The sequence below is a fragment of the Musa acuminata genome, chromosome BXJ2-11 (assembly GCF_036884655.1).
Source record: "Musa acuminata AAA Group cultivar baxijiao chromosome BXJ2-11, Cavendish_Baxijiao_AAA, whole genome shotgun sequence".
NCBI classification, from domain to species: domain Eukaryota; kingdom Viridiplantae; phylum Streptophyta; class Magnoliopsida; order Zingiberales; family Musaceae; genus Musa; species Musa acuminata.
This window is the reverse complement of record NC_088348.1, coordinates 32,894,253-32,915,416: the sequence shown is the minus strand read 5'-3', so window position 1 is coordinate 32,915,416 and position 21,164 is coordinate 32,894,253. Positions and strand designations below refer to the sequence as shown.

General features: G+C 42.9%; 2 protein-coding genes across 2 annotated transcripts; one reads left to right on the top strand and one right to left on the bottom strand.

Annotated features, from left to right (window-relative positions):
- Window positions 1–463: 463 nt before the first annotated feature.
- LOC135626983 (serine/threonine-protein phosphatase BSL1 homolog) lies at window positions 464–18,511 on the top strand. The gene is made up of 21 exons (XM_065132865.1): window positions 464–792; window positions 886–946; window positions 1,038–1,116; window positions 1,221–1,300; window positions 1,410–1,504; window positions 2,750–2,849; window positions 3,407–3,476; window positions 10,792–10,893; window positions 11,156–11,237; window positions 11,321–11,491; window positions 12,920–13,109; window positions 13,210–13,426; window positions 13,507–13,677; window positions 13,749–13,987; window positions 15,612–15,696; window positions 15,774–15,872; window positions 15,945–16,144; window positions 16,228–16,303; window positions 17,356–17,491; window positions 17,571–17,710; window positions 18,175–18,511. Exons 1-21 carry the CDS (start codon window positions 588–590, stop codon window positions 18,256–18,258), a joined length of 2,682 nt encoding a protein of 893 aa, XP_064988937.1. The 5' UTR covers window positions 464–587; the 3' UTR covers window positions 18,259–18,511.
- An 82-nt stretch (window positions 18,512–18,593) lies between these two features.
- On the bottom strand, window positions 18,594–20,352 carry LOC135626985 (peroxidase 3-like). The gene is made up of 4 exons (XM_065132869.1): window positions 20,065–20,352; window positions 19,793–19,984; window positions 19,554–19,719; window positions 18,594–19,112 (listed from the first exon to the last, which is right to left on the bottom strand). Exons 1-4 carry the CDS (start codon window positions 20,278–20,280, stop codon window positions 18,697–18,699), a joined length of 990 nt encoding a protein of 329 aa, XP_064988941.1. The 5' UTR covers window positions 20,281–20,352; the 3' UTR covers window positions 18,594–18,696.
- Between the last annotated feature and the right edge of the window lie 812 nt (window positions 20,353–21,164).

Below are 21,164 nucleotides of genomic sequence, written 5' to 3'. Positions count from 1 at the left end.
ATGGAGAGTAGTTCTGGTACAGGGAAGCTGCCATCTCATACTGATCAACCACTAGACTTGCCGACTCGTGGATCTCATGCGTATCATGGTAACAGGTTTCCCGGAGGCGGCTAACACGTCGCCTTGGTCCGCGTCTCGAATTGTTGTTGACAGTTTGACTTGACTTTTGCAAGGGCTTTCGCCGGTCATTTGGTACCATCCGAGATTTCTCTCCGACTGCAAGCGACATGATGCAGCCGCGCAGATGCCTACGGCGTGCGTGAGTGTGGGCCATTGGATGCGTGAACTGTGGTGGTGGATCGTCGTGTACGGACACCGGACGTCGCCACGGTGTGGGGCGTTGTTTTTTCCACCAGTGACGTTACGACTTGGGTTCTTGAAACGCGATGACCTACCCACGCCGGTCCCCTCGGGGAGCTTAACTTAGAGCGGGACCCACACTAGGGTTTCTCCCTCGAAGACCTTATTTTCTCTTTCCAGCTGTCGTCTCCACTTCGCCTGTCCGCGTTCCTCATCGGTATCGACGTCTTGCGATTTCTCCCGGCGGTCGGAGGAGGAGGCGGAGGAGGGCGGAGTGGCGGCGGATCATGGGCTCGAAGCCGTGGCTGATCCCGGCGCCGAACTACCGGCGGCTGGACTCGAGCTGGGAGACGGACGACGACGCCCCGGGACCCCGATGCGGTCACTCCCTCACCGCCGTGGACGCCACCAAGTCCCGCGGGCCCCGCCTCATCCTCTTCGGCGGCGCCACCGCCATCGAGGGCGGCGCGTCCTCCGCCGTCCCTGGCATCAGTAACTCACCGCCCCTCTCTTCCCTCCTCTCGCTTTGCCTGCAGTTCGATGGTGTTTTCGACTGATGGTGGTGCCCCTTTTGTTGGTGTGAAGGGCTCGCGGGAGTCACGAATTCCGTTCACTCGTATGACGTTAATACCAGAAAATGGACCAGGTGCGGACTTCTCTTCATCGTCGTCGATGATCTCCGGTTACAAGTTGATTTTGTTGATGCGAATGCAGCAATCCTCTTTTTCGACTGGCAGGATTCATCCCGTGGGAGAGCCGCCTTCTCCGAGGGCTGCACATGCCGCTGCAGTGGTTGGGACAATGGTTGTTTTCCAGGTAACAAGATTTGGACAGGAACGTACCAATCGTGAATTATTGGGCTTTGAGTGTTCTTCAATTTTCTTTATCTGAAACAAATAGCTGGTGATTGGTTCTACTAGGGTGGCATTGGACCTGCCGGGCACTCGACGGATGATCTCTATGTTCTTGACCTGACAAATGATAAGTTCAAGTGGCACAGGTGAAGATCAAAGTGTCCTTTGTCAGTCTTTTACGAGCCTTTTCTGGTTTACGTATGAGGGTGTCAAACAAGTAGTGTCTGTATAATGCGCTGTTGTGGTCTGTTGCAGGGTGGTTGTTCAAGGACCCGGGCCAGGTCCTCGCTATGGCCATACCATGGACTTGGTAGCTCAGCGTTATCTTGTTACAATCAGTGGCAATGATGGTGAGTTTGTTTCTTTGAACCGTAATATTATGCTCAATCAGCTTAACGATTATGTGGTACAAGAGTGCAAATGAATTATTGAGAATTAGTGAAAAACATAAAGTTGTCTGTCGATTTCTAAGTGTTCAGTTTTATTGGTGGTTCTGGCAAGAGAGTTTGAAAGGATATAAATGAAACACTTGCCAAACAAACAAGGGCCTAACATGCCTAATTATGTAATCATATGTTTTCTTTTGTAAATTAGCTTCTTAATAGACTTTTGGTTTGTCTTCCTTGTCTCATGGTTACAGCCCTATGTGCAGCATGAGAAAAATCATGGTTGACCTCTGTAGTTGAAAACTTAATTGATACATCTTAACAATTTCGAAATGGATGTCCCTTTTTTCTTTATTTTTCGTGTTTAACTTCTTTCTCGGAATTCTGTTCTTCAATTCTTGCTAACTTTAGCACAATAAATAGAAAAAAAAATTATTTTCAATCACATACCTCAAATTTGGCCATAAATTCACATATATTGACCTATTGACATTCTTGCATTGCATAACAGTGAAGAGGGATTTGTCTTGTTCCACTTGATATACGTTGATCATATTAGTGCTTGATAGAAGCTATAAATGTCTCATCTAGCATCCTAGATGTAATTGCTAAAAGTGAGTGATTTAGAATGGTTGAGGAAAGCATCAATGATAATATATACCTAAATGTCCTTAAGTGATGGTGCAAACTTTGTCTAAATTCTACTATTGAGGTTTGCATCTACTGATCTTTCTTTGGTCATCTCAAGCAAGGTTTGTCGTACCGGACTGTACCGCCCGGTACGGGCGGTATATACCGGTCCGATAGGCCAGCGGTACGCGGACCACTCCGTACCGTACTCGACACTGTAGCAGTGTACAGTAGCACTGTAGCAGTGTACAGTGCTCGGTACACGTGAGTGTACCGCTCGGTACACCTGGGTGTACCGAGCGGTATACCGTACCGTACCGGTACCGAGCCCGGGTCGAAACGCCGGTACGGTACGGTACGGCGAACCTTGAGATTCTCAAGGCCACACCTGCATATTGGGTCAGATTTTGGAATTCTTTTGCATCTTTCATTTGCATTTATTAATGCTTTCTTTAATAAGCATCTACTATGTTTTCTACTTAAGTCTTTCTTTGGGTGCTTTGCAACAGGAAGAAGATTGAGTCATTACTGGTTATTCATTAATATTTTGTTTAATTGAAATTTGGTTCTTTTGTTCAGGCAAGAGAGTTCTCTCTGATGCATGGGCTTTGGACACTGCACAGAAACCCTACAGATGGCAAAAACTAAACCCAGAAGGCGACAGACCTTCAGCTCGAATGTGAGATTTTGCTTCCTTTGGTAGTATTAGTTGGAAAGTGAAGGCAGTGGGTCCATTTTCTCTTTGTTATTTGCAAAGTTTGTTAGGTTCTTTTTGAGCAATAACTATTTTGGGCATCATTCGATGATTTTACTTGTGAAAGGTGCAGCATGGCTCTGGATAAAAGAAGGATAAATGTATTTTTTAAAATTTTAATTTTGTGGACATTCTCTTTTGAAGTTGTGTGCATACATGATTCTATTGTTAATATTTGAAGGATATTATTTTTTGATTTATTCTGAGTAGATTCTGTGGTAACTTAGCAATACCATTTTATATACCACTTTGTTATTGGTCTATACTCTATAGTTCATTTATACTTTTGTCAACTATATGAGTTTGCAACTAATAAGTAGAGTTGACTTTTTTATTACTTATGCAGTTTGTACTTTATTAAATCATTTTGACATGTGATGGAAATTCCAAAGTGTGAATGCCATGTGAAGTTGGGATATTGTAGTTTAGCTTGACTATTGTGACATTTGGTTTTGTTTTCCATTCATTATGCTGTTTCACAGGTATGCCACTGCAAGTGCACGTTCTGATGGCATGCTTTTGCTTTGTGGTGGAAGAGATTCTTCTGGGATGGTACAAACTGCTTTATTCTTTTCTTTTGTTATAATTTATGCCTTTATGGTTCCTTCTACTGATCAGCATTCTTTACAAATAACTCAAGTATGTCAGTTAACAAAAAGGTGTCTACTAAATTCTTCTTTGGTTTGATTGACTTCTTTTCTCACATAGATGTGGTTATACTCATGAACTATATACCTCGTAACCTGTGGGCTTTCTTCTGATATAATTTGTATGCTACTTAGTCATTCTTGTGAAAGCCAGGCTTTGTTTTTTGTAGTCTTGTATTAAGAGTTGGTCACAATCATATGCCTGAACGGCGTCAGCCTTGGTATATTCAATATGTTTTTTTACTTAAAATAAAAGGGCTGGTAAGAAACAATAACAGAATAAAACAGGCCAAAACTATCTTATGACATATCCCTTAATTGTGAATATGGTGGTAATGTTTGTGTCTGAACTCCGAAAGTTGGAAACAAATAGCTTGTATCATGTCTATAGTTGATCATTACAAAACTTGATGGCTACTGAGTCCTTGTTTTCAAGCGCTACTAAGCCACCAGCACGAGATTTGTTATTGAATCTAAGAAGCATGGACACGCCAATTTGGTGGGCCTATCAGTGTTGGACACATGACGGACACATACGTCTCCGACATGACTGGACATGTGTCTTATTTATTTATTTATTTATTTTTTTTGGGACACGGGTACTGCTTCTGCGCCCTTTCATGCGTGCTGCTCACGTGTGTCGCTGAGCATGCATGGCCCTCACGTGAGGGCCATCAGCTTCGGGGAGGGGCACTGACGACACTGCTGCAGCTCTGCCCAGTGCCCCGAGCCCACCTGTGTCCAATGTAAGCCACCGTCCCTCGCCCTCAGGTCCTCGGCGACATCTCGGCTCACTCGCAAAGCCTTCTTCCTCACCTTCTATTGCTGGACTCACCCTTCTTCCTCACCAGCAAACGACGTCACCTTTCTATCGCTTGACCCACCCTTCATCCTCACCGGCGAACTGTCACGACCTTAGCTGGTTTTGCCTAAGGCGTGCGGCACCCTCGCGCGTCCGTCCGCAAAGGTCAGCCTCCCCGAAGCCTCCCATTGTCCCTTAGGACCAACAAAAGAGAGAACGGGTTAAAAAGAACGCCTCAATCGGGATCCACAAGCAAACATGTCCGAAAAACACTTCATAGACAATGCAAATTACAAACAGACTTTACAAGCTCTGAATAGTTGCACAACAAAGGGTAAAATGGTCCATTACAGACCGAAAAGCTCTCGCTCGTGTCCACTTGACACAACCTTTATTTACAAGCCTAAAAAGGCCACCAACCCAACTAACATGGGACTATTTAGCCTTCGGCCGCCCCTCTATCTGCTGTACAAGGCATGAACATGCCAAAAGACAACGGACAGACATAAGCATTACATCCAACATCTTGTTTAGAAGTTTGTCCGTTACATTCTCCCCCACTTATCCCTTCGACGTCCTCGTCGAAGCCTTTGTGAACACTACAACTCTTCGCCTTTGCTGAGTCTTCAATCTTCCGCTCCAGCTGCAATGCGCCTCCTAGCTCCCAGCTGCTCTCCGCTGCTGTATCTGAGTAGTCGAACCTTTGATCCGCCATGCTGCTTCAACTCACCAATGACTCTGACTCTGGTGTGGGGGGTTGGCTGAGTTGTGTTGATCCTTGTTGATTCCTACGGATCCGCCAGATGAAGGAAAAGACCATCTTTACTGCGCCAGTTTCTCAAAAATTCCACATGTTGCTTGAACTGGGTGGATGCTTGTTGGAGCTTTAACGAGCATCGCCTCGCAAACTTCTGAAGTTTTGGGTCCTTCCTCCACAAAATCTGCTCATTGACTCTTCTTTTAGTTAGTTGTCACATCCAAGTAGGTTCGCATCACTTCCGCTTTCGATTGGCATTTCGTTGGGAAATGAAGCGGACAATCTACTCTCAGTAGCACTGATCACCGCTGGTGAGGATTTGACAACTATTGTCTTCCGTTATCTTCGAAGGGTCTTTGAACTTGTGCAGAGCTCCTCTGTTGGATAGATAAGAGAACTGGGGTACTCGGTTTCGCCCATTCTCTTAAGAGTTGAGAAGGCAAAGGTTACTTGACTTCGCCCGCCTCCTCGAGGTTGTACTTCATGCATCGAGCTGGTTACTAGCCTTCGCCTGCTCTTTGCTCACACTTCTGAAGCACTCGAAGTGTTTGCACTCCTTGCGTTGAGTTAGCTACTGTGATTCACCTTCTCAAAGCCATTGAACTTCTGGAATGCAGGAAGTTTTCACCCCAACTTCGAGTGCGATTGTACCGTCTTCTCCATCAACCCTGCCGCCTACTCCACTGAGTAGCAAAGGTACAGCACCGCGTACTGCCTGCTTCGTTCCTTGGTCGTGCACTCTTGCATGACCCGAAGTCCTTCACTTACGGCTATCTTGATGAGAAACTTGTTGACACAGGTCTTACGAAGTTTCTTGGCCTCTGCCCTTCAGCCTTGTCTCGGTACTTGGAGATTGCCTCTGCATGCTCCACCTCCTCGGCCCCTTTCACGACCAAGTGCTCTCCCTCCGTGAGAGCAAGGGATCAATGACTTGCACGGAAGTCCCGCCTCTGCGGTACCATGGCGCTGCCATGCCCATGGCCCTACTATCCATCGCCTCGCCTCTGTATCCCTTTTCTTCACAATCAGTAGAGATGTCTCCGTGGCACTCCTCTGAGTCCACCTCCATTCTAACTGATGCTTGATTTTGGGTAGCTAAGTCCCTCTGGACTCATCGTCGCTTCCTCGCCCCTTTCGACCCCCTGCTTCAACACCTCTGTGTTCTCCAAGCAGTCCGTTTGGTCGATGGAAAGACAGACTGCAACTCCCATGCATGGCCTCTGCCATCACGTTGTAGAGTTTGCACCGATTCTGTTCTCCTTAGCTTCCTTGGTAGCAACGTTCGCTTACTCGACCTTGTCCTCTGACTTGTCGGGCTCCCTTAAGCGAATATGAGCTTTGGAGCAATCCAACTCTCCAGTTGCTTCGATCATACCTCTGCATGATCAAGTCCCTCCCATGGAACTCACTGGTACTTGCATTCGAACTTTTCCCTTCGTGGAACCAAGCCCCCATATGCTGATGACCAAGGTTTTCATCCGATGCAAAATTCGATGCACGCCCGGAAGACCCGCCTCTGCGGTACCATGGCCTTCACTCCTTGAATCCATAGCCCTTCTTGCCGTCGTGTTGTTCATCGAAGTGGAGCTTCCAGTAACTCCCGATCATACCTCCATATGATCTCATCCCTCACGGGACAATGTCGTGTGTGTCGCATTGCCACGAACTGTTCCACCACGATCCGCTGCACCATGTCGCCTCCTGGTGATATCTCCATTGCATTCTGATCTTTTTGGAATAAACTCGAATTGTGAACCCTCCATGTGTGGCCTCTGCCAATACATCGCAGGGTCTCCTCCACCTTCGATTTTGTTCACTCCTTTGGCAATCGACCTTCATCCACCCACTCTTGGGTCACACCTAGATGAAGCACCACTCTAGGGCAGTCCGTCGCCTAGTAGCTCCCGAAGTCCACCGACTTCACTGTAGTTTGTGCACCATTGTCTGGATCCTGGGCCTCTACCCCTACCAGCACAATCTCCGCTGCGCACTGCTTCCTTCATGGCAACTTGAATGACAACACTGTGGCATATTCTCCAAGAGTACCCGCCTCTGCGTCCTCTTGCCCCGTGCAAAGACCTTCTGAACCCAACTTCGCCTCCGCAAATTGAGTCGCCTTAGTTCCTCCATCAAATGCTCCTCCGAGATAAGGTGCAAGTGCCCAGAAGCTCCCTTCGTCTTTGGCACCATGCAAGATGAGTCCGCTCCGTCAGAATGAAGGACCCATGGAACAACATGATCCTACCCTTGCCTCTGCAAGAGTTCATGTCTTTGACCTCTGTCTAAGGAAAGCACTGTGCTTCTGCTCCATGTTCCAACTTCTCTGCTGGATCCCTTCATGCGGCTTGGGTACTTCGCCAAGTTACACCCAAGTTGCTCCGCTCCTCGTTTTTGCATTGAGTCGATGGTGGCCCTCGCGCCCTCCATTCCACGGGTCAGCCCTCCCTTGAGTCCGATCTCCATATCGACTCTAAGTGTGCCTTCATTTAAGTTGCTTCAGGTCGCTCCCCCACTTGATCTCGCAATGCATCCACCAATGCATTCTCTCGAGCGAGATCATGCGACAACTCCTCGCCGCTTGCTCAGTCCATCGAGCTTCATGAAGTTGTTGTTTGTGAGGTACTCCTCCTCAACATGTGAAGTCCGTCTCACATGATTCTCCCTCTGAAGTGCCGAGACTTATCCCTCCTAGATAACTGTCCCGTTGGAGCAACATCTCTCTTCGTTTCGGAGACCCCCATCCCCTTGGACTACTCCGATCTGCTGAACAAACTGTGCATTGTTCTGCCTCTTGCAAACGCACTTGCTAGATTGCGCCTCCACGTCAATACAACCACCGCCGCACCCCTCAAGGCCTAGCAACATGCTAAACTCGTTGCACACTTCAGCCTCCTCCGGACGTATCCTTCACATGACGAAGAGAAAGTTTCAATGCTCCATGGCGCCGAGTCTCGGTCGCCTTGGGATGGCCACGAACATTCCATCGTCCGCATACAAGCCCATGCATGAGTACCAAATTCTTCGAGTTAGCAATTCCCCTCACCTCTGTGAGCTTTGCATAACTCTTTTGGTCGTTGAACAACTCATTCCACCTTGGATGGTCTCATTCTTGCCAAGCGCCTCGCTTGCCTAGAGCACCATCAAGTATAGTTGTCAACGTTGAGCCGTAGCTCAAACTCAACCATCCCAGCCTTTGTGCGCTCCGCATTCAACCAAGCTTGCCTGTTCTCGTGGTGCCTCTTGCGCGAAGGGTTGGCCATTCCTCTGAATGCCAATCTCGGATGCTCGCTCCTCTGAGCGACTCTTTTCCCTACATCTCCATGCCCGTTTTCCCTCAAACGGTCGCGCGTGTGCTGACTGCCCTCAACGCAGCCCCGCTAGGTCCCCCACGTTTGCATGTCAAGTGTTTCTATGAGTGCTTGTCCCGCTCTGATACCATAATGTCACGACCTTAGCTGGTTTTGCCTAAGGCGTGCGGCACCCTCGCGCGTCCGTCCGCAAAGGTCAGCCTCCCCGAAGCCTCCCATTGTCCCTTAGGACCAACAAAAGAGAGAACGGGTTAAAAAGAACGCCTCAATCGGGATCCACAAGCAAACATGTCCGAAAAACACTTCATAGACAATGCAAATTACAAACAGACTTTACAAGCTCTGAATAGTTGCACAACAAAGGGTAAAATGGTCCATTACAGACCGAAAAGCTCTCGCTCGTGTCCACTTGACACAACCTTTATTTACAAGCCTAAAAAGGCCACCAACCCAACTAACATGGGACTATTTAGCCTTCGGCCGCCCCTCTATCTGCTGTACAAGGCATGAACATGCCAAAAGACAACGGACAGACATAAGCATTACATCCAACATCTTGTTTAGAAGTTTGTCCGTTACAGAACGTCATCGCAAGGCACGATGCTGACCCAGACCCATCCTTCACAGTTTGCCCATCTTCAACTTTCCCAGATTTAGGTCAGGTTTCTCCTGTGTCGCAAGGTACAATGCTGATTCAAACCATGGTGGGATGCATGGTGGCATGCTTCCCCCAAAACCATGATTGGATGCATGGTGGTGTGCTCCCCCCCAAACCATGATGGGATGCATGGTGGCGTGTTTCCCCTCAATGCTAAGAAATCTTGCAGGTTTGCACTTTGTATTTTAGTTAAAGTAATTAGGACTCTAGAAATAAATTAAATTATTAATCAATTCTAAACTAAGATCTTAATTAGTTAATAATTTTTTGATTTATTTTTAAAATAAACTTTTAATTGAAGGACCCTATATTACTATGCTTTAATTAATATTTTCTCTTAATTGATTATAAAATCATACTTCGGTGGTTGTTATTAATTCTAATAGAAAAAATATGTTATCTACAGCTGAATATACAATTACATTTTCCTTCACTTCTTATTAACCACATAAAAGTTTTTATTATACCTATGATTAATTTCAAGCAGAAATGTAATGTCTAGAGGTTTATCAAGAACTAACATGTAGCAGTAGGCAATTCATGTAACATTAATCATATATCCAAGCTCACAGATCACTACCAAATATATTTTTGCATCTTAAAATGAGCATTAGCTAAAGTTAGCATGGGATATTTTAATTGTGGGGTTCTAAGAAAGTCCCAAATAGGGATCCAAATTCCAACAAAAATATCAACTGATCTTTAAACCCTGATATGAGACTTTTGGATCTAAAATTTCAGCAAATATTAGTTTATAACGTTTAAGTATAAATACTACAAAACCCATGTTAATCAAATATTATATATATATATTAAAAAATACACGTGTTCTCGACATGTCCGTGTCCTAATTTTTTTTAAAAATGATGTGTTGCCATGTCTGTATCGTGTCGTGCCCATGTCCCGTGTCAGTGTCTGCTTCTTGGTGTTGAATATAATGCATCTTTTGTTACATGATTTTTAAATTGAAGTCAGACAGCCATGATAATGACATTCCTTTGTGATTTGGGTGTCAAGAGTTTGACTCATGGGAATAGCCTCCAATTCTAAGGTTAAAGCTCTAAACATTGAACCACAATAGCAGGAGCCTTGTTCACCGAACCACGTTGTTTAGTCTTACAGTAACAAGGATTGTTGTCTTCAACCTGAAGGAGACAAACATGGTCTAGCTCTTAAGCACAAGGTGAGTTCACAAAATGCACACAAATTCTTGGCACATTAAGATTGTAATTGCATTCTGTCAGGATGTGAATATTAGCTGTTGCCTTGTAGAATTGACTTTCTTTCATTTAGCTGACCAAATTCAGATAAGTGGCGTCCAGATAGGTAGAGGAAGGCCAAAGAAGTTGTGGCTAGCCATGATATGGAAAGATTTTTCTAGCCTTATATTAAGCAGTGACATTGCCCTAATAGGGCGCAATGGTGGAAAATGAACCATGTAGCCAGCCCCATATACTAAAAAATAATTGTTTCTTGTTGTTGTACTACTTCTTGGCTAACTAAAATTTGAAGTATAAATGATTTGTTAATCCAGCCAAGTTTTAGATGTTCTTTAACCACCTTTTGTTCTGTTCTTTATGCTTTTGTTTTTAAGTTTTGTGAGGTTTCTGATACGAAATACCAAGTGTATAAGTGGGAGTTCTAAAGGCCTTCTCCAGGATATCTACTGAATAAACCTGCTTACTGTGCGTGCAGTCTCTGTCCGATGCTTATGGACTGCTTATGCATACAAATGGCCAATGGGAGTGGACTCTAGCTCCTGGCGTGTCACCATCTCCAAGGTATCAGCATGCAGCGGTAAGTGGTCTTATCAGATGCATTACAATTCTTATGTATACTATGTAAAACATTTAAACTTCTTCTGGTGTTACCTATTTCTATATGGGAGAATTTTAGCACATGGTACGGCTACTGGCTTTATGAGTTTGGAGTGATTGCTTTTTCATAGTATGTTTTGCTGCTTGCTTCTTGATCACGCATATTTACAAAAAGATACTTCTAGCAGTAATTTAAAATTCTTGTAGTACACTTTCAGTTAAAGTGACTGTCCAAGTTACAGGTTTTTGTAGGGGCTCGTTTGCATGTTACGGGAGGTGCTCTCAAGGGAGGGCGAAATATTGAAGGTGAAGGTGCTATTGCAGGTAAGCCTTAACAACCATTTGCTGCAAGTTGTGTACTGCTTATTTTATCCAAAAATATTGTGTAACCACATTTCTGGTTGAAGTTCTGGACACTGCTGCTGGGGTGTGGTTGGACCGAAATGGAATTGTAACGTCCGCTCGCACTCACAAGTCACCAACTGATCGGGATGGTTCCTTGGAACTTCTGCGTAGGTGTCGCCATGCATCAGCCTCTGTTGGCACTCAAATATACGTCTATGGTGGCCTTAGGGGAGGTAAATTGTAACGCTTAATTGTACAAGGAACTGGTTATTACTTTTTTATGCTTAGTAGCTTATATTGCATTAGATCAAGCAATTGTAGCAGGCCTTTTCGTTCCCCTGATATGAGATCATATGATTATCTTTGTACCCTTATTATAAATTGATTTACCCTTTTTAACTCTCAATGATTTTCTTGCTAATATAGTGTTTAGGTTTATGGTATAAAAGAAGCAACTTACAATGATTGTCAACTTTACCTTTAATATTGGCTTTTGCGAATGCAGAATATGACTCAACTGTGGTTATATGTATGCAACTAAGATGGAGAGATATTTTGCAGATATGATAATCGTAAATGACTGTCACTCATCTAGTCTAGATTTTAGACCATAACTGGTGTTTCCAATTCTTAATGCTTACTTGTAGAAGTGAACATGCAAGGTTGCTTGGTTGGAACAAAGCTATGGGTATAACTTCTCTATTACTCCGGTCTTGGCTGTATTCTTATTGGACTCTAGGAAAGGTCTGGTCTCTTGTTATTTAGTCCAATAATTTGGTCATTGTGAATTGAATACAAAACTGATTGATGGCTTATTATATTACATCGTGAACATATTGCTTGCATGACTTATCATAAGGCATTATCAGTCACAAGCGATTTTTCTTGCTTTATGTTGCTGGCTGTTCTAATAGCTGCATGGGAAGAATTCTGGAGTGCATGAATATCCAAGCTAAAGTTCATTGACTTTATTCACTTTATTGTTGCAGTTCTATATTCATTAGCATGTCTAGCATAGAGATATTATTCATAAGATCACCATCAAGGTTTAAAGAAAAACAGCTGTAGCGGTAAGTATGTGTCAGGCTTTTACTGGTTTGAGCCATGAGTGGTACACAGACTGTGTAATTTTGCTTGGTCTACCTTGGAATAGCGTTTATAGCCTGGTAAACTTAATGTGCCGGGCAGTCTGGTTGAAATATGACCAATACAAACAAGTGTGTTGGGTGGTATGCCTTCCGCCTGGTATCAAGACTTCTTTAACCTTTTTCCCCTCTCCCCTCTTGTATCATCAACAGCTGTCAAGCTGTTGATATCTCTTTCTCTCTCACTCTCTCGCTCTCTCTCTCACTTAGTGTAATCAATCAAATTCCAAAAGCACAATATACATTTTGGTACAGCTATAAACACTGCCTCCCTATCAGGAACAAAATATATTTTTATCAGTGAACGTGATTGCTTTTGAGATGATACAAGCATTTGAGCTTTGAATGCATAAGCATTTTTCTGTTGGTCATGCTGACAATGATAATTAACTGAGAGATGCTATGTGTCTTCTTCATGAATCAATTTATTATTATTTTTGAATAAATTTATTTCACTTCTGAATTTTGTTACTTTTTTTCTTAACCTCTGAAATTGTAGTGTTGACCTTTTTGCAGATATGCTACTTGGTGATTTTCTTGTAGCAGAAAATTCTCCTTTGCAATCTGAAATTAGTTCCTCCATGTACAATTCTGATAGGGTCCCTGCTGTAAATCAAAAACCTAATCAAAGTGTTAATTCGGATTCACAGTCTGTCGAACAAGAATTGGATAACAAATCAGGGATGGCTTCGTCTGCCAGTTTGAGGTTTTTCAGTTTTCAGTTCATTTTCTTTATATCGTTTTATATATTTGCTGAACTTGAGGAAAGTTCTGAAGGCTGATATGGGTCTTGATTTTATTGTCAGTGTGGATCAGAAATCTATTGACTTGCTCACTGAAGCTTCTGCTGCTGAAGCTGAAGCTGTCAGTGCTGTCTGGCGAGCTGCAAAGGAAGCATCAATTGAAAGCCTCTCAGATGACAAAGAGTCAGAATCTCAAGTCAATGATGAATTCTCAAATGCAGAGGATTCCTCAGATGTTGCTTATTCTCTTGAGCCAGATGTACGGTTGCACTCTCGAGCGGTATGTTTTTTTTTTTTGCCAACTTTTCAGTTCTCACCCATTTTTATGAATCTGTGATCATTAATATTCTGGCATTTCAGGTGGTGGTTGCTAAGGAAACTGTTGGCAGCCTAGGAGGGCTTATAAGGCAGCTTTCATTGGACCAGTTCGAGAATGAGAGTAGAAGAGTGCATCCTACAAATGGTGAACAGTCATACTCAGCAAAAAAGTTCTTGAATAGGCAGAAATCTCCACAAGGCTTGCATAAGAAGGCAAGCATGTGACTTAGCTATTCTTTCTGGAGTTGTAGCAGAAATGTTTAATGTAAGGTATCTTGTTGCAGATAATATCCTTTTTGCTCAGGCCAAGATGTTGGAAAGCCCCTGCTAACAGAAGATTTTTTCTTGATTCCTATGAAGTTGGTGAACTTTGTCATGCTGCTGAGCAGATATTTAGGCAAGAACCAACAGTCTTGCAGCTGAAAGCTCCAATTAAAGTATTTGGTGATCTTCATGGTCAGTTTGGTGATCTTATGAGACTATTTGATGAGTATGGTTTTCCCTCGACTGCGGGAGACATAACGTAAGACTCAAAAATTGACTTGTTGATATGCTGTTTTCTTTTTCTTTTGTTAATATTTTCATTAAAATAGGTCTGTTTGAAGCAGGATATTATATAAAAGCTTATTATGTTAATTTCATAAAGTGGTATTGCAAGTAGATCAGGTAAGAGTATATGTGCTGAAAGGAAGGTTAGAAACTAGTGGTACATATTGAGTAAAACCTTGATGGAATTTATGACAAATTTAGTAGTGGTTATCATGGTTGTACATTTTGTCCGAACAAGTATGTATCAGTTTGGCAGTCTATCAGATTGGCGGCACGGACCATGGCACATGCCTTCCAACACCTTATATACTCGGATCTTAAAAAAGTTTCACAGCACATCTGTGTACCAAGTGTGATACATTGGCACATACCAAACCCATGCTAGTCCGGCCAGGGATCAGCTCGGGTCCGATACATGAAACGTCATATCATGGTTTTTACATAAATATATTTTCTATTTTCAAAATTTTCTTATCTTAGGATAGGCTGAGACTAGAATAGCGGATCTTGATACAATCAGAGTTCCAGTCAGCATGCAGACTGGTATCTTGGAATGAATGACATCTTTAGTATGCTGAGATTGGTGGTGACCAGGATGAAAAAGAAAAAGAATAGGTAAAAAGTGACAGGAAAAGCATGAAAAATATAACAAAACAGTTCTATACATTTAACAAAAATTTGACCTGGCAGTATCTCAGGGTGTTTATTTTCCTTGGGATTGGGAAACCAATTTAGCTGGCCTTCTTTGATAAGAGATTATCTGAATCACCAAGAGACTAACAAATACAATTAGGTATCATGATCAAAACATAATGAGTAGAAGGAACTTGATTAGTCGATTTCGGCTACATATCTGATCCTGAAAGCTTATTGGTTTTTGATCATAATAAACTAATAATAATTATGCATTTTAAATGGATTATTGGTGGTCTGGCTAATGAGTGAATATTGATGATTCGGAAATGTTGCTGTATGCTTCTTTACTGAAAGCATTAATTTTTCTTTAATTAAGAAAAACCTTCTCTATATCACCGTCAAGAAGACCAAGCTTATGCAGCTGGTGTTTTAACTGCATCACTAGGCAACTTTTGCCTTTTGCTCCCTCTTGTCATTCTCTGACATGCTATTTTTTTAATGTGGTAAAGCCATATTGCACACCGGAAGGTGTTGCAGGTTATCTAGTAACTCTAGTTTGTTTGTGGCACCATCAAATCTTCAATGCAGGGAATGGATTCTTTATTTATTTAGCATAGTTCAATAAAATCATTTTGAGCAAAAGTGGTCAGCCATCTGAAAATTATTAGGTTTTTGTGGCCTTGGATGACTGTACCTTTACGTTAGTTGTTTCATACAGCTCTTAGCTATGTCGAAGAGCGACTACACGCAAAATGACCATTTCTTGATTCTAATCCCTCAATAACTCTTTTGAGAACTCACATTCTAGATCAAGCAGGACATGGGACTTTTATTCCTCGTCATATATTGACTAATAGAAATTTAATCATGCAGACCAGAATACTTGCCTATATATTTTTTGTGCTGTGATAATAGGCAGTGGCTTTGTGCTTTTCTGTATCTATGGTCATTTTGTATTTCAGGTACATAGACTATCTGTTTTTGGGGGATTATGTGGACCGAGGTCAGCATAGCTTGGAAACAATAACATTGCTACTTGCACTGAAAGTAAGTTCTGGCTCTTGAAATTTCTTATCATATGCACCTTTCTAAATTTTGCAATAAAACTTAACAAATGGATACAGATAGAGTATCCGGAGAATGTCCATCTGATCCGAGGAAACCATGAAGCAGCTGACATCAACGCTCTTTTTGGTTTTCGTCTTGAATGCATTGAGAGAATGGTAGGAAGATAAATGACTATAAATACCTTCATGGTTGTATGATCAGAAATTGCTAATTAGATAGTTTTTCAGGGGGAAAATGATGGGATATGGGCATGGACTCGATTTAATCAACTTTTCAACTACCTTCCACTTGCTGCTCTCATAGAGAAGAAGATTATCTGTATGCATGGTGGTATTGGGAGGTCTATAAACTCTGTCGAGCAGATAGAGAAGCTTGAAAGGCCCATTACCATGGATGTTGGATCTATTATTCTAATGGACCTTCTTTGGTACTAAAGTCCTATGCAACTCCTATTTACATCATATCTGTCACACCTTTGAAAATTTATACTGATGATCGTTCAATTTTCAGGTCTGATCCCACAGAGAATGATAGCATAGAGGGTTTGAGACCAAATGCCAGGGGACCTGGCCTGGTCACTTTTGGGGTATATTTATATATCATTTTTTATGAGACTGCTTGCTTATTGAATGACTACAAGGTTACTCTTAAATTGTGATGCTTGATGCATAATTTACCAATCATTAGTTGATGTCCTATAAATTGCTTTACATGCTTAACTATCATTATGGTTGCTTCATGCTAAGAAACTACCTAGAAACTGGAGTTAAAAACATCGGATACTACCTAGAAACTGGAGTTAAAAACGCCTGAGAATTTGGTCTTAGCTTAAAGCAAACATATGCAATTTTCTGTTTTTTTTTTTTGAAGTCTTGCTTTTTGACTTTCAAACATTATGAATATGTTTAGTGTGGCCTTCCCTCCTTTTTCCTTTCACTTTTCTGGGTATTAACCAGACTTGATGCAAACTTACCAAACTACAAAAACAACTGCTCATTGCTAAATTTACATTATGCCTTTACACTTCACATCAGCCTTTGGGAACACAATTTAGCCAGTTCCCATGTTATATTATGGAGGATTTGCATGCCATTGACTTGAACAGTGATAATAAGTTCTACATTGTTACGTCCAGAGATAAGCTTAATTTTAACACAATTGTATATTTATAGGCAAAAGGGATGAGAAAAGAAAATCATGGTAATAAGAAACATGTCCCATGGCAATCCATGGTTGCCTGTATTTTTTTTGTGACTCAGATACTTGTGAAATGGTTCTGACACATAGAAGTTAGGTGACAGACTTATAAATGACAAACCCATGTGAATGTGGCCCTTACTCCAGATTATCTGTGTGCAGCCAGTTCAACAATGCTAATTTTGACTTGATGACAATGGTTGCAAGATTCACAAGTAATTGTAAAATGCACTCAAGGATGCTGTCTACTTTTATTCTCATTTTATTCATGTGATGATATACATAGCACATGATAGTATACATTGTCTCAGTCTGTTTCTGTGCCCCATTCACTTGCTTGCCTATAGCCACATTGTTTTGAATGGATCGATTATGTTTAGGCTCTACTTTTATCTTTTTGTAGCAGCCTAGAAGTAATCGTGAAGTCCTTTGAACTTGCAGCCTGACCGAGTCACTGAATTCTGTAAGAGAAACAAATTACAGCTCATCATAAGAGCTCATGAATGTGTGATGGATGGTTTCGAACGGTTTGCTCAGGGACAGTTAATCACGTTGTTTTCAGCAACTAATTATTGTGGTAATGTTGTCATCGTCTTTCCTTCTGTTACAATGCATTCGTAAATACTGCTTTTTCACTGCGATGTAACTTGCATCAGGTACGGCAAATAATGCTGGGGCAATACTCGTTGTTGGAAGGGGGTTAGTGGTAGTTCCCAAGTTGATTCATCCGCTTCCACCACCGCTTCAGTCACCCGAGTCTTCACCTGAGCATGCCGTAGAGGACACATGGATGCAGGTCAGAACTAACGGTCACATCACATGAATATGAATCATCTTTGTGTGAAGTTATTCTTCGGCCCTTATCAATAGTGCCATCATGATACTTTTGTGTTTTACCTTGTATACCATTTAGGCCAAAGGAGGAACACTCTGATATCATGTTCGATATGTTCAATATAGAACATAATTTCAGAGTTTTCTGATATAAGAAGATTTAAAAACATGTTCAATATTCTATTTTGTTTTCGTGATAAATTACTTATTTATAACTTTCTTTTTTTTCTGATATAAGAAGATTTAGAAACAATCTGAAATTGCAAAAGGTGTAGTTAAAAAAGAAAAATTTAGCTCGGACACAACAGTCTATTCCATTTTACCAGAACATGTTTGATATTCTATCAGCTTTTGTTTTTTCGGATAAAAAAGAAGTTCCTTGGATTGACCCACCAACCTTCATCTTTGGATACAATGTTTTTGCAGGAGCTCAATATTCAGAGACCGCCTACGCCCACTCGAGGCCGGCCACAGTCTGCTAATGACAGGAGTTCTCTTGCTTACATATGAAGCACCGACCTTAAACAGGAGAAATTTCTACCTCATCGCCTTTGCCTAGTGTGCAATGTTGTACTAGTATTGTTCCTCCCTCCTCCGGTAATGTAATTTGTCATATCACCTTCGAAATAATCCTCCTGTACATCATCGGTAAGCTACCAATCAATCTTGTTATGTTTGTAAAAGTAGAGTTACAACAAAACACACTACTGGTAAATTCCTTCTTGTACATGTGAAGTTTTTGATCGATCGATTAGTGTATGTATACTCGGTGCATGAGGATGTCGTCAACCGACGTATTGTTTCGGTAACATAGAAATTCTGATCTCCTATTTAAGTTAGAAATGTGTAATGACCCATCTTAACGTTATTAAACAACCATCTTATCAATTACGACATCCAACGAGTAGATAACAGCTACACTTGTTCACGAGAAAGTGACATCAGGTTTCAGGAGTTGACGACGCTACACTTGTTCCTGATCTCCCCGTCGGTGCCGGTGAGCACGCCGATGGCTCCCATCCTGGTTATCGAGTTCTTGAAGTCGTCGAAGAAGTCTCCCGGGTGCAGCAGCTTGCCCACCAGCTTGGCCGACCGCTGGTCCGTGAGGAGTGCGGCGTCGGACACGAACAGCCCCTTCCTCTCCTGCAGGTTGGCGTAGTAGTGGTTGTCGAAGTCGGTGCTGCTCCCCGGGTCCATCTCCACCGTCGTGGTGTTGTCCGCCACGCTCCTGCACTTGGTCTTCAACAACGCCGCGTAGGTCGGGTCCAGCGACGGGTCGGTGTCGTTCTCCGCGTTCTGCCCGGTGAAGTTGTACAGCCTCTGGCTGAACAGGTTGCAGTGCCCGACCCCGATGGTGTGTGCACCTGCAGTCAAAGTAGGTTTTCAACACGAATTGCTGGTACCCTTCCTCTTCTTCTTCCTTCCTCCTCCCCTTCGTTAAAGCAACAACAGTAAAAGCAATGTCGACATAGTCTAGTCGCTCGGCGAGCCCACGTTGCACCCCCCACAAGCTGTCGTCGTATCAAGCGACGCCGCTACAGATCCAAAATAATTTTGGCTATTCCCCTCGGCACTGCTTGCACGACGGAACCCGGTTTCGTCGATGAGACAGCCCAACGACCACCGGCCGCCATGAATCACGCCACAGTGCTTCTTGTGTATGATTGCACGACGCCAGCGGTCGTCCTCGTAACAGCGAACGTTATCAACAACCGTTGTTTACCTCGCACAGTGCATGAAGCAGTAGACGCGTGACGCCGACTCGAATTTACTACGGGATCGGCCTATGGTCGACCCAACTATACCTGACAAGACGACGAGATCCTTGACGTGGAGGCCTTTGTTCGCGAATTGCCCGGCCAGCACCGAGAAGTTTGAGGCCGGCGAAGGGAGGTCGGAGAGGGCCTCCGATCGCCGGGAGATTGTGCCGTCCCTCCTCCCGGTCTTCACCTTCCACAGAAGCTTGTTGAACTGCAAATGTATGCATCCGTGAGCGCCACCATCGATGACCACAACCACTGTAGTTTTAGCTCAGGAACAGTACTTGGAAGGAGACAGAGTCCCTCGCCGCCAATGCAACTATATCTGCGCACGAGACCGTCCCCGGGCATGCCGTCTCCAATGACGTCTTCACCTCTTCGATGACATCGAAGCCTGCTAGCGATAGGTTCGGGCCTGCGTCCTTTTCGGCAGTATTGTCGGAGGTCGACTCGATCAAGATGGAGGCATCACAACCCTGTCATCGAGAATGCGAATGCGCATGCATGTTATTTGCCGACCTCTCCCTTTCCTCGAACAAAACTTACTCGTACGTACCCTGACGAAGCAGTCATGGAAGAACAGCCTCAGCAACTTTGCAGGCAGCTCCGAGTTGCTCGAGACGTGATTCCATATGATGCTCCGAACGGTTTCCTCAGCCTGAGGGCAACTCTTCTTGTAGAAGCCCTTCTTCAAGCCTTCAGCTTGGCCTCTCGCACAACTTCCAAGAGCTATCGCTACGGCCAACAGGAGAAGAAAGCTCAGCTTCATCATCTCTGGTCGCGTCCCCCTATCCAAATGAGGCTTCCTCTACTGCCAGTCTTCTTTTCCGCTAACATAAGCTTCACTTGCTGCCCCTTATATAGACTACATTATATATATATATATATATATGGATAGATATAATCTTTCAGTGAAGACCTAAGAAAAGATTTATGAAGAGATCACATAGGTTAATCATATGCCTCAACATTACCAAGGAATCTTTCGTCAACTACTTGACTTATGAACAACTACCAAAACACTGGTGAGTTGCAACTAATTGGAATCAAAGATCAATGTGGAGAGTAAATGCACGTCAAAATTAGATTTATAGTAAGGTAGTGAAAACGAAGACACACGAGGCAGAGTCGCTCTCATAGTCGACGAGAGGGAACGTGGCCTACCGAGGCCATTGCTCTTATCTTGTAGCTCAAGGAACCATTCTTTTCTCTTCTTCACAAATAATTGATGGTGGTCCTTCTAGCTACTAGTACTTTAGGCGGTGGAGGAGGAGATACAAGGACAAGTTCCTAGCTTTCACCTCCCTAACGTTTCTCCGTCGTTCAAGTTAGTAAATATTCAAAATAAATTTAAAAAATTGAATTACGAAATGTCGTGGGAGAAGAAAAACTTGGAGTTCTTTTCTAAATTAAGAATTTTATTTTGAGATTTAATATAATATAGTAAGGATCGACAGTGAAAACCTCTTGAGAGCAAATCTTAGCATATCTTTAGTCCGAGATATCACTTAATCTATACAAAGATGACCCGTGGAAGAGGATGAAGGCATCTTTAGGTGATCTGTCTTGTCTCATCACTTCCTTTTTCTTTTCTTTTCTTTTTTTTTGAGTCATGATCATATAGAAATTAACATATCAAAGAAAAGATGAGAAATA